This window comes from Emydura macquarii, unplaced genomic scaffold (genome assembly GCF_026122565.2).
Source record: "Emydura macquarii macquarii isolate MOO-44397 ecotype Brisbane River unplaced genomic scaffold, CSIRO-AGI_Emac_v2 contig_2897, whole genome shotgun sequence".
In the NCBI taxonomy this organism is placed as follows: domain Eukaryota; kingdom Metazoa; phylum Chordata; order Testudines; family Chelidae; genus Emydura; species Emydura macquarii.
In genome coordinates, this window is record NW_027133034.1 from 39,569,361 (window position 1) to 39,582,472 (window position 13,112).

Here is a 13,112-nt window from a genome sequence, read left to right on the forward strand (position 1 = left end):
TATCCCTTAAAACCCTACATTCTTAAGTTTAAAGACAAATATTTAATATGCAGCAATTTATAAGGAGGCAATAGTATCCACTAAGAATAATCTTACTTTCTAGTGCAATGCATACAAGACAACACACCAACAGTTTTTAGTAAAATAAGAAAGGGATTCTATGTATTAGTGAAAGTAACATAAGTCAAATTAACATCACAATCAACTTGCAAAAATAATTGGAGAGTTTTTATTTACAGTGTATATGAAACATCCTATACACAGGAATGTTGCATAATTTTGTATTTCTAAGGATGCATTGGCTGCTGGGGTATCACTTCTGTTTGTCACTGAGTTTTTATGGCTGTTCTTTTGGTTTTTGCTCAAATTTAAATTATTTTTAAAACGATAGAACGTTCGTCTTTAAAAACGCACATCATTGATATCAGAACTTCCAAAGATGACGACTTTGCATGCCATTATGTTTGCTCCTTAGCAGGAACATAAGATTGACTTACCTTCAGGCTCCGCTACTTTAACAAAGAGAGACTCTGTATGCCAGCCAACTACACCGTAGGGAGAATCATTAGGCAAAATGGTAAGCCTTGCTCTTGCTCTCTTAGGATCTATGATGGCTCCTGTCATGGGATCCTTAGTACCCACAGTAGTTACATGGGTGAGTGTGATGATAACAGTTTCAGAAAGCTCTGCAATGTCGTCTGCAAGAACTGTCAGGGTGACTGTGGAGAGGGCCTGACCTTCTGAAAATGTTACCTAAAAGTTTAAAAAAAAATAGATCAAACATTTTATTCCATACTATTGCTGCAAGTACCTTCACCAAGATTTGCTTTTGTAAAAATCCATCCGTGAAAAAAGCGTGAACAGAGATTAACAAAATATGCAAATGATACTGAACTAGGAGGTGGTGAAACACCATTGAAAACAGAAGAACAATTGAAAGGGATCCAGACAGGTTAGCAACACTGGCCGGGAACAGCAAAAAGAGAATCACTTTGCAAAAATGTAAGCTGTTTAATTGGGGCAAAACAATCAGAAGCATGGGAGGGAGAAATAATTGTTAACTAATAATGGCCTGAGTTTTGGAGATGCTGGGTACCCACAATACTCAATGACTTCAGCACATCTGAAAATCAAGCCATTTTTATCTGGATCTCTTAAATACGTATTTAAGTGTCTAAAACACCCATTTTGAAAATCTGGGCCTCAACATAACTCAATAATTTGAAACTAATAATACAACTGCATTGCGGCTTTTTGTACCACTCACTTTGCTTTGCTTCTTTCTCAAAGTCAAGAAGGTGAGAAAGTCAGTAAGTTGCTGAAAACCAAAAGCTATCCTCTTACTAACGAATGTTGATTTTGGGGGCACAATGTCAATACTGGCACTAGTTGAATAATATACAGCTGACAACTTAGTTGACTAATTTCATGATTTTTTTCAAATAAACTATTTGCTGTACATTAAGTTTATTATTCACCCATCTATAATCCACTTTTGAAAACGTTATGATTGTTTTAAGTGTCACTACGAACTTTTCAATATATGTATAAATAAATGCATTGAACACATTTAAAATAACTATGTGCTGCCCTTAACATTTTCGGGGGAGTTGAGAAAAAACAGGTTCCACAAACAGCAGAATGGAGACTGAGGGAACTGAAACAGAGAATGCCTGCTTCACTGTGCTCAAGACATAAAAACAGACAAAGGGGCCTGGACCAGAGCCTGATGGGCACAACCAGGTGACCAACTGAAGACCTGAGAGAGCTTGCACATGCCTGGGACTGCCAGGACATTTAGCTAAGCCCAGGGTGGTGAAAGTCTTTGAGGACTCAGAGACAGAGTTGGCTGCAGAGAGTCAGATTCCAGTAGCAGGAAAGGACATGGTTTTTGACCTGCTCTGTGCAGCAGAGGACCTTCGCTCCCATTTGTCCCTCTTGACCTGAAAGGGCAGCCTGCCTGCTGAGCCCCTTCCCCCCTGCATTGGGATCCAGGGGTTAACAGGACTTGAGTGACCAGGAGCACCCACTCCATAAAAGAGAGGCTGAGCCCCAAGATTCCACCTTGCCAGAAAGCACTGACTGGCAGCTGCACTCAGTAGATCTCCCTGGCACCAGAGCCGAAGAATGGCTAGGGTTTCCCAGTGAAGGACACCACACCCTTCTTCGTGCTCCAACTCCACCAGCTAGCTAAAGCTTCTGGAAAGACCTTATGGGCAGTCTCTTTACTTAGAATGCGCTTGTGAGGGAGGGAGTGTTCGTTTTGATGGAATGGTTATGTATTCATTTATTGGACATCCTTGATTCTTTGCCTGCTCCCTTTGACCGAATTCCCTTTCCTTTCCCTTAACAATTATTCCTGGCAAAAATAAAGTTTCTATCTTCATAATCTGTTGGTCCTTGATTCTTTGTAACTATAATTTGTAACATCCTAGAATTCGCAGTATTTGTCTATTAGTTTATGCACCCAGCCACTAGGTGGAGCTGGGCTCTAAGAACCCAGGGCCCATTGGTCTTAAAGTGGGTCACTACGCACTGCGGTGGGAATAATAAGTAACTCTACCACATTTGGGCTCTCCAGGAAGGAACTACAATTAGGACCTGGGATATTTTCTGAAGTATTTTTATATCAGTGCTTAACTCATTTCAGCAAAATTATTACTTACCATTCCTGATGCTGGAAATATATCACTAATGCTCCCATTGGCTATCCACTGTACTGTAACTCGGCCATGTGTTCCTATTAAACGTTCAATATTCAAAGTGATTAAGTTGTCTTGTTCCATTTCTTCAACTTGCTTAGATAAAGAATTCTGGAAAGGTATAAATATAGTACAATCGTTGGAATTATTGGAATGGCAAGAAAACACCTGGAGATCCTATAGAAATCTGATTATTTAAAATGATCCTGAGGAATCAGGAGTAAAATTTTAAACATTTGGTGCCCAATGTTAAGTATGCAAATCTATATTTGCACACTTCTGTGGAAGTGCCTTAATTTTCAGAGGTGCTAAGCCATATTTAATTAAATAAATAAGTCAGGCCCATTTTACTGAGGAGCCTAAATATGCATTAGTGGGCCTAATGCGAAGTACCCAAGTTTGAATATTTTGGCTACAAAGATTTTATCCCCAGACTAATTTTAAAGTGGATGAGAAACATGGGGAACTTCCTCCAGTTTATGTCAGAATCTTTTTTCAAATTTGGATGCAGTATCTGATTTTAATGAGGACTTGCTATGTATACAATTTTCCAGCCAGGGCATGCAGTGTTCCTGTCAGCTGATTCTGTGGTACTTGGCAGTGCATTCGGGAAATATCTTCATCCCAGATTTCCTTTGGCTCCTATTTCCCTTTGCATGACTGCTTTGCACAGACTTGTACATGCCTGTCACAGGGTAACCTGGCCCTTTAAGGTATGTTCTCAATTCAGGTCTCCCTCGTTAGCAGTTTCTGCCCAGAATAGAGGCATTCTGGGGGTGTTCATTCCAAGGAACAGGAATTTGATATCGACTCTATTGGCATTCCCAGGTCTAACCCATTACTCCCAGAGGCACTCCTCTTCCCATTTGTTACTCTGTCTGCTCCCCGGCCCTTTCCATTGCAGGTCATGTTCCCTTTAGTCTCTTTCACACTGATGACAAAGAAGTTGCTTATATGTCTGTCCTCCTTCATAGATTTATAGATTTTAAAGGTCAGGAGGGACCATTATGATCATCTAGCCTGAGCTCCTGTATACCACAGGCCATAGAATTTCACCCAGTAATTCCAAGCCCAAAAACTTCTGTTTGAGCAAACAAATATCTTTTAGAAAAAGACATTTAGTATGCTTTCCCACAATGCTTTGTCCTACACTTACAGTTTCCAGGCTAACAGAGAACTGCCACCCTCCCAAATGTCTTTGTTCTAGGTGGTAGCCAGGAACAGAGCAGAGGTGGACCTAGAAACTATTTCAGTTCACTCTGCGATATAGCCTAACAAGCCTGTTGTGATGTGGTGAAAGGTCCTACAGATTTCTGTAAGTTCCCACCACTCCAGCAATCCAAACACTGGGCTCTGGAACAGATTTTCTTCTTTTCTTTTCTTTTCTTAGGTTAACAGACTTTATATTACTCAGACCAACAACTAAGAGACTAAAATCTTACACAACACACAGATACTGGGACTGTTTTGTGCTACTTTGCACCCTGCTTAGTCATTCACAACTATGCTGAGTGCGAGTAAAACACCACTAAATCAGAATGGCGAAAGACAATGGAAAATGAGGCCCATCACCTTCTCTGGTTAACAATATTTATGTGTTAGTGTTCTTGGTTCTGGACAAAGTATATATCTATATTCTAATGATTTAATTTAGTGTTGGTACCTGAGCAAAAGCAATGATTCCATGGGCATTGTCATTAGATGGAATAATTATGTTAACATAACCATTAGCACCAATCTCTGCACCTCCTTTGGGGTTTTTCAACCATACTGTGAAGAACTCCACTTCCTCTGGTATTATGTCATCAAGGATATTGATTGCCAGCACAACTTCCATGTCTCCAGGCTCAAATATCAGTTCACCTGAACTAGCATAAAAACAAGCACACAAAATAATTATAATTAAGAGTAGTTTGTAGTGGCAAAATGGGGAACAGTCATGGATTTTCCATTAAAGAAATGCAAGTGTCATAATTTCAATTTTAAAACAGGTAAAGACATGGCTCACAATATTTGTGGTAACATCTAATTGTTTTTCACAAGAAATCATAAGACATACCTTAAAAGCCCTTATTTTAAAGTTTAAAATCATATTCCATTCTGTACCACACTGGACATATATACAGTAAGTTTGTAAAAATTAATTTAAGAATCTTCCTTAGTTGAGGGTTAGATTTGTCAGGGGAATAAACACTAAGACATTTTATGGGAAAACCCTGTCATATTTTCTGCGTGACAAACATCCAACCTTATTTATAATACATGAAAGAGAATTAAAGAGGTGCATAAACTGTTACGGGTGCATATAAATTAAAACATTCATCAAGAGATTAAAACTGGACTACTGATCTTAAAAATGAGGGAAATAACTAACCCAGGGGAGAGGAGAGAAAAGCAAAAGTCTGTAAAACACAAATATCCATAAATGTTACACAGCATAATTTCATAAATGTATAGATTTGAGTTCAAAATTGTAAAAAGTAAGTAGTACAACACCAATGTCATATGAAAAGAGGAATATTAAGATTCAAAATCAACAAATATGGAAGACTGGCTTTTGAAAGCTATGGTTTTTAAAAGCATCAAGTTTTTTAAGAGTTTGAATTAATGTTTTTATTGATCAAAGGGGTAATTTCTCTTGAAAGGGTTTTTTAAAGAAAGGAAATAACAATGAATCATAATATTACCTTACCGATTTTGCCTCTCTCAATGAATCAAAATAATAAAACAAGACCAAAAATTCATTGTAAGTGGAATCCTCAATCAACCACAATAAATGTGCATTTTTTGGGGTGTTTTTAAACAAACACATGAGTAAGCAACATAATTGCAAGTGCTACGGGTCATGATCAACAATCCACTAAGAGACACTCATTAACCTCAATGGATTTTGTAATAGCCCTTATGTGGAAAATTCCGAGTGATACCAATGAGTGCTCTATCCACAGAGTACTTACAGGGCTGGAGTCTAATATTGTCCAAAACTGCAACTAGAAATATCACAAGAAATATTCAAAAAAAGTGAAGAGCTCAAAGATGAGAGGTATAAGATGAAAAACCTACCTAGGTATAAAATCTGACTCATTGGAGACTGTGGTCAGTTCATAAATCTGGGAGTAAGAAACTCCAGAAAAAGCAATTAGACTTTTGTTGGAGTTAAGTGACCTTGTAGTAACTGAAGTGATATGATTAGCAGAAGGTGCTTCCAGCACTAGAGAGAACTGGTTTACTTCTGAGTTCCAGGAATACAGTGCTGATCTATCCTTACCAGCTAGTAGCACATGGACTGCATTTTAAAAAAAAGAAGAAGAAAATAAATGGAAAAGCTCAGAGACATGTGTAATAGTTTGTTCAGTGCAATCCCAGAGATGCTTGCTCACAGGAACTCAATGATCAGTCTTACTTTCAAGGTCTGAGACAAAATTACATTTGCTTAGCATTTTTAGTTATTTATTTCAACAGTTATAGTTCAAAGTCCTAAGTGAATGTCTGCAGAGAAGTACCCGATGCTCATCCACTTACACCAGTTTTATATCAAATGTAACTCCAGCGTAATTATAGAACTTAAACATGTAGAGGTGAGTTCAGAATAGGCCCAAATAAGTAACTCTATTGTGGAAATTTTTTTAAAAAATATTGAAAAATGCTATGGCCAGGAAAGGGCAGTCACCATTATTATGTGTATAGTAGTAGTCACATTTAATACATTCCCCTATCTGCTTCTGCCTCTTTCTTCTAGATCTGCTGTCAACATTAATCCATATGCCTGAGGTTATCCTTCCTGTCTTTTGGAGGTCACCAGGCACCTTGGAGCTCTGTCAAATCAGGAACCCAATTAAGTGCACAGTCTCTCTCAAATGAAGACCTCAGTTAAATCTGCTGCATCACCACCAACCACCAGAGTAACTAAGTTTATATATTTGCAATAATGCCTTATTTCTGGAGTATTTTTGTTATTTTGAGCTATAAGGTGTCCCATCCTTTTTGTGCATCGTTGTAATTTGTCTGATGCTGATTCACATCACCAAAAGAATGATGGACTGACAATTTCACAGAAACATGAAGCTACTATGTTGTCCTGGCACTATTTTCAATAAGGTCCTACTAGTGTAAAAGTTACTCTTGGAACAAAGACTTAGTCATCTAAAACTTACCTAAACCTGAAGGAGGCATGAAGGTGTGGATTTTGTTTATAGCTATGGATGAAAGGTACTGTAAATGCCTGAAGGAAGATTGTCCTGTCTCCCAGACCAAAACTTCACTTGAATTACTGGATTCTGCAAAGGGGAAAGGAAATAAACCTCAAGCTTGACTGCACAATGAACCTGACCAATAATTAAATGCCTGTAACTTTGGTTGACATAAAAAAAAGTCAGCATTTGCCAGCTCTAGCCACACATGCACCCCAGAATGTTAAAATGCAAAATGACAAATGCAAAACAATGCAGTTACATGGCAAGTGTACCATAAACCTTTCCACCAGACCTAGAGGGGTGTGTTAGGAAAGCAGGACTGCCTAATGTATCACATCTGTGGCATAACAGTCATCTCCATTGCTGTGTCATGAATTCTGCTCAGCACATATGTTGCAGAGGATGCTAACAGCAACTACAGTAGTAAGGAGTTAATAACCCTCAAAGTTTCTGGGGAAAATGTTGGAAAACAACATTTCACTTGTTCTGCACATACTTAAAAACAGATGCATCATTTCTATCTGCCCAATAAATAGCAGAGATTGTTACTGATAAAATTCTCATGAGAAATTGTGTCCTCTCTCCTCTCAAGCTCAAATCCCTGTCTACAGTGCTGAGCCAAGTGTCTTTCCCATCAAACAGACCAGCATATACTTAGTAAAACTCATGTTCTTGTATCATGCAACATACCTTTTGCCACTATTAAATAGATATCAGATCCAGAAGTCAAGGCCTCCATGTGAGTTACTCCATTTACTGGCACTTGGTGAAGTTTTCTAAACTCATTATCTGACCATTGGTACAGAACGGGGTGTTGGCTGGAGTTCAACAGAGAAACTGCTAGGTACATAAAACCTCCCCTGGGAAATACAGCCATATGCAGAGCACCATAAATTGGGAGTTGATGATGCAGTACAAAAAGGCCATTATTCCACTGGAAAACCTAAGGGAAATGATAAATAAAGTTTTTTTCTGTAGATCTAGGTACAGTCAGATTGTGCTAGACTAACAGAAATCAGATGTTGTGCTGAAGACTTTAGATTATTTTAACTAGCCTTTGAAGTCTATGAATCATTAACATCTAATGTGAAATCAATTGGTGTTTTCTTTCCAGTTCCTAGGAGACAAGACCTTGCATTGCAAAATCACCATCCCACTGGTATCTTGTTGGTAACCTCAGCCAGAAGGTGAAAAACTGAATGGGCTTGGACACCGAACTATCTTTAGAGCTGTCCCCTCCATATCAAGGTTGAGGCACAATGGTAGGGTAGTATGAAGAAGCTGCATGCAGCTTTAACTGTTCTGCAGATAAGAGAACTTCTGTCTCTAAGGCTGCCTACTTCCCCTTAGCACAAGTACTAAATGACATAATTTTCAAAGTAAGAGGATTCTTAATAGTGATTCACATCTGGTATATTTGTATGAGTTCATGCAGACAATCAGTCTGTAAACTTCATTTTTGATCAGCTTCTTGTAGAATTCAGGGTAGCAAGTCAATGGTACTTATATACATTATGCTGATTGCAACTTAGGAATTTCTAATAATCAGAGTTAAACATATACTACACATATTAAAAATGTAAACAGAGATCATTCCAACCTGGATGGATTTGGACTCAGTCGTATGACTTGCAATAATTAAATAATCTTTTCTATCCATGGTGAAATGTTTTACATCTCTGGTTTCTGGAACTGAGAGAGTCTGTATCTATAAAGAATGCACAAGGATAGGAGAACTTCACGAAGTAATTCAAATTCCTCATATATGGTTAATTTGCCTAACGGAAGAATATTATTCAATACAAAACTTTCTTAAAACATCAAAAAAGTTCCATTACACAGATCTGACTATTCAATAATTTCCATATGAAAATGTCATGAAAACATTATGGACAAAATCAGCCCTGGCATAAACAAGTAAAACTACTTTTAAGTAAATAGTGTCGCACCAGCTGATTTTAGTCCAATGCTACCAGAGTTTAAAATCATTTGATTTATAATAAAAATTAAGATCTGGACACTAAAGTATATGAACATTTTATTTAAAAATGCCATGTTTTATGTCATTGCAGAGTGCAAGTACTATGCTGGACCTCAATACTAAACTGGTTTCCCAGGAATGGATTTTTCTAAAGCATCTAAAATAAGGTGGAAGTCTTACCAGTAGTACCCTGAGTCCAGGTGTGAATGTATATACACGATTGTTGGAAGATTCCTGTTTGGGTCCTCCATGGGTAATCACTAGAAAGGCAGAGCCATTGATGTGAAATGTCACACAGCTCTGAGGATTCCATATACTGAAGTCCTGAGAGGAGAACCATAAAGAAAGTTGATGATGTAACTGAACCTTGCAAATACAATTAGTACCATCCACGCACAATGGATTAAAATAAAAACATTTACCTCAATTAGAACAAAAACTCCTCTCCATTGATAGATAGAAGAAAAGCTAGCTGGGGAGGCTCGCAACAGAGCACCATATACAGACTCTCCTGATGTAAAGAAACACCAGCTAGATACTGACTCTTCCACAAAACTTTGTAAGACAGACAGCACACTGATACCACCCTCTGCAATACATTAAAAATACTACTTACTAGAGTATACATGAGGGGTTTTCCAATCTTAACTTTAATTTCACAAGCCAAATTCAGACCTAATAGCAGTAGAATAACACTGTTGACATCACTCAGAACTTGCATTTTTATTAGCATAAATGCATCCAGAGCTTCAAACAATGAGAACATAATGAAACAATTAGCACAGTTCACAATGAACTGAACAACAGATAGATTTTTTGTGATATGTGTTCTCAATACACAAGCAAGTCACACAGAGAATTTTTGGTAGGTAGAATGTAGTTCTTAATGGTTCAACATGAAATTTAGCTAGAATCAATATAAAGCAAGCTGTGGGAAAACCATAAAAAAATAAAAAAGAATTTTTCCCCAGTCATCAGCAAGATGAGACAGAAGTCATACTTGTAAAGACTTGCATAACTAACAGATTTCTTTAACTAGATTTTGAATGATATAAAGCACTCTATTCTCAGAGCTAAATGACAAGAACAAAAGCTTGGACCCCAATACAGCCAACTTTTATGCAAGTGACTATTTTTGCTCACACACATAGCCCCACTGAAGTTATTTAGGCCTCAATCCTGCAAAGGTTTATACAATTGTTTATCTTGGGCCCTGTGAGTAGTCCAATGGGACTCCAATGGAACTACTCACACTGCCTAAAACTGAGCATGTGCCAGGATTGAGACTTTACAATGGAAGTTCTTATGGTACTTTTGCATATTGTGGGTGCTATATTACTATTACTACTACTAAGACCATGTGTTATGTAAGAGAAGACTAGGGACAATACTGTTTCATATAAACTGATGTGAGGGTAGTGGAGATTTCAGAAGTCTCTCAACTTTGACAGAAGTGACAGCCAGCGGGTTGGTTCTTGACAAAGTGATTCCATTTTATCTATTGAATCTTAACACAAAGAAATCTTTTAATGCTCAAGTGTATATCATTAATGCTGATTTCCATTTCAAAACTAGCCTTTCTGCCTCTTTGGCCAGTTTATTAATGTTAACTTTTATTAAAAGCAAAATTCATTGAGAAAAAAACTTACTTATGCCGAATGCAGTATCAGACAAGGTCTCCCACTCCACACTTACAGACATATTGAGCCCGTTACTTCGGGATACTTTCAAATAAACGGTACTGTTGGCTTCTTCAATCATCAAAGACTTTGTCCTAAATGTGAGAATTGCAAAAATAGAGAAATACAAATTCCTTTCACAACATATGAATTGGTATGCTGAAAAGCATCATCATTTACGTGGTACAGCTTCAGTGCTAAAATAAACAACAGTGATGGAAAGAAAATGCTAGCAGTTGACTTCCTTATAGATTAAGCTGCTGTTAGAACCACTATTAAGGTTGCCCAACACTTTGCATTATAAGATCCTGATTTCAGCTGCTTATAACATGTGAAAACTGTAATCATTGGAGATGAATGTTTACATGTCTGTCAGGCTGAGTATTTCAGAAAATTTCAGCTAAAACTGTTCAGCCGTTTCTGGGAATGAGGCTAGGGGAAAATACATTTTACCCATGTTAAAAATTCTGGTGATTTGACTCAAGCACGTCTATGCTTCAGCACAGGAATTTGAAATTTGGTATACTGGTGGCCTTTTTGTCAGGATGTGCCTTTTGTAATCCCCATAAAAACTGGCCCAAATTTGACCAAATTATAAACTTTTGCAATTCTCACATGCTTAGCAGAGACTTGGACTATATCAGCTGAATTCTCCAAAGAATCCATGTGCACTAGGCATGCTCCAGCCAGGGCAGAGCAGGGCTTTCGATGCAACTGCAGTTGTGGGCTGCGGTGGGCTCTGTCAAGTCTAGGCACCTGCACCGAGAGAAGGGAGCCTGTCTCCCTTGTGTTCCCAATAACACCCCCCACCCCCCACCTGGGCCTGGAGGATGAACTTCCTGAATTTGAATGTAGAGGGGACAAGAGAAGGGGGAGCAGATTGGGACAAGGAGCTTGGTGGATTGGAAATTGGGACTGCAGCCTGGCTGGCAGGGAGTGAAGGCAGAGGGGGGATGGGACTGGAAGCCAGGGAGGAGAGACTGTGATCAGATGAGGAGCCAGGGGAGGGGAAACTGGGACTGGTTGGGCAAAGAGACTGGGACTGAGAACAGAAGTGTGGGGGAAGAGGTGAGACAGTTTAGTATTGTGAGCCAATGGGGACAGAAAACATGGGGTAGGGTTACAGGAGGCCCACACAGGGTAAAGAGACAGATCAAATGAGGAGCTTGCGGTGGGGGAAAGGAACTTGAAATAATTGAACAAAAAATCTGTGGGGTGGGAGGAGGACTGAGATCAGAGAAGGAGTGCAGAAGAGAGACTGGGACCAGGAGCCAGTAGCGATGGAAAATGTGGGTGGGGTTGGGTGCAACTGGAGGCCAGAGCTTGGGGGAGAGAGATCAGATGAGGACACAGGGAAGAAGAAACCTGGGATTGGCTGGACCAGGAGACTGGGAGTTGGGATGGGCGAGGTGGAAGGGGAGAAGACCGAGGGTATGTCTATATTGAGGGCAGCAAAGTCGCCGCTGTCAGATTGACCTATCTGGATCGATTGAACGATCAGTGAAGACCCGCTCAGTCAATCCAGAAGTCGATGCTGGTAATCCACCCCCTCAAGTGGTGTAGCACTGCATCGACGGAAACGTGGGTCCCGTTGGCAAAGTGCAGTGAAGACGGCACACAGAAGGGAAGCACAGCAGTCGACGGGAGTTACGCAAGCTACTCTGAGCAGCTTGTGTAACTCCCGTTGACTGCTGCCAAATCACCAGGTAAGTGTAGACCAGGGCTGAGACAGGGATTCTGAAGGGATGAGACTATTTCTTATATTTCTTAGCTTTTGAGTTGCTCCTTTGACTTTGCAATCTGAATGATGTTCTTTTAACACAGTAGTTTTGTGTGTGTCTAATTATAAATATGCTGTTAAAGAATAGTTGAAAGGGAAGTTAGTCTTCATGCTGACTCTTCACATAACACACTCAAAGAACAATTTAGATAAACAATAATGATAAGAGTTATATAGCTATAAACTCTATAGCAGCAGTAGCAAGAAGACAATCAGAAACTAAAAACTCAAGCAGGCCAGCTCTGGCTCCAAATTTTTCTTTTTAGACGTGTCAGTGCTATAAAATCTGTTGAAGAGTAGTTTATTTTCAGTCTTATTCTAGTACAGTAGCAGCGTTATTTAATAGACATCATACATTTTAAAAGATTTCAATTACCTAAAACTGTGGATTGCTCATTACCTTGTTTTCTTTAAACAGTTCCACCAAACAAAGATGCAGAGAATGATCTTATCTACAGAATATGAATAATTATCCTCTTAATAATTGAATTAGTGTACTGTACCTATTTGCAACTGGATAGATACTAAAAAGCCCCAGTGGTGCCTGGTTCTGTAACACCGTGATCATAGTTTCCACTCTTGTGCCAAGTCTGGCACCTCCCGTTGGGTTGAAGAGAGTGACAACAAAATGTTCATCCATTTCTGGTTCTTCATCTAGTACGGCAGAAATGTGCAGAGTCTGACAGCAAAACAAGTAGATGAAGTCATTAAGCTATGATAACGTCACCAGCTGCCATCAGTTCTGTGCTTTCATAGTGCTTAATTAAAGTATACAAC

At 39.0% G+C, this 13,112-nt stretch overlaps 1 protein-coding gene across 1 annotated transcript in view; it reads right to left on the minus strand.

Annotated features, from left to right (window-relative positions):
- ADGRV1 (adhesion G protein-coupled receptor V1) overlaps positions 1-13,112 on the minus strand; it is a 336,348-nt gene that overhangs the window by 230,422 nt on the left and 92,814 nt on the right. The window contains exons 45-55 of the mRNA XM_067568750.1: positions 12,839-13,014; positions 10,526-10,650; positions 9,299-9,465; positions 9,057-9,200; positions 8,496-8,603; positions 7,586-7,838; positions 6,857-6,979; positions 5,766-5,988; positions 4,366-4,570; positions 2,667-2,813; positions 498-753 (exon numbers count right to left, since the gene is read on the minus strand). Of these exons, the coding sequence (XP_067424851.1) occupies positions 498-753; positions 2,667-2,813; positions 4,366-4,570; positions 5,766-5,988; positions 6,857-6,979; positions 7,586-7,838; positions 8,496-8,603; positions 9,057-9,200; positions 9,299-9,465; positions 10,526-10,650; positions 12,839-13,014 (1,927 nt within the window). The remainder of the gene's footprint in view (positions 1-497; positions 754-2,666; positions 2,814-4,365; positions 4,571-5,765; positions 5,989-6,856; positions 6,980-7,585; positions 7,839-8,495; positions 8,604-9,056; positions 9,201-9,298; positions 9,466-10,525; positions 10,651-12,838; positions 13,015-13,112) is intronic.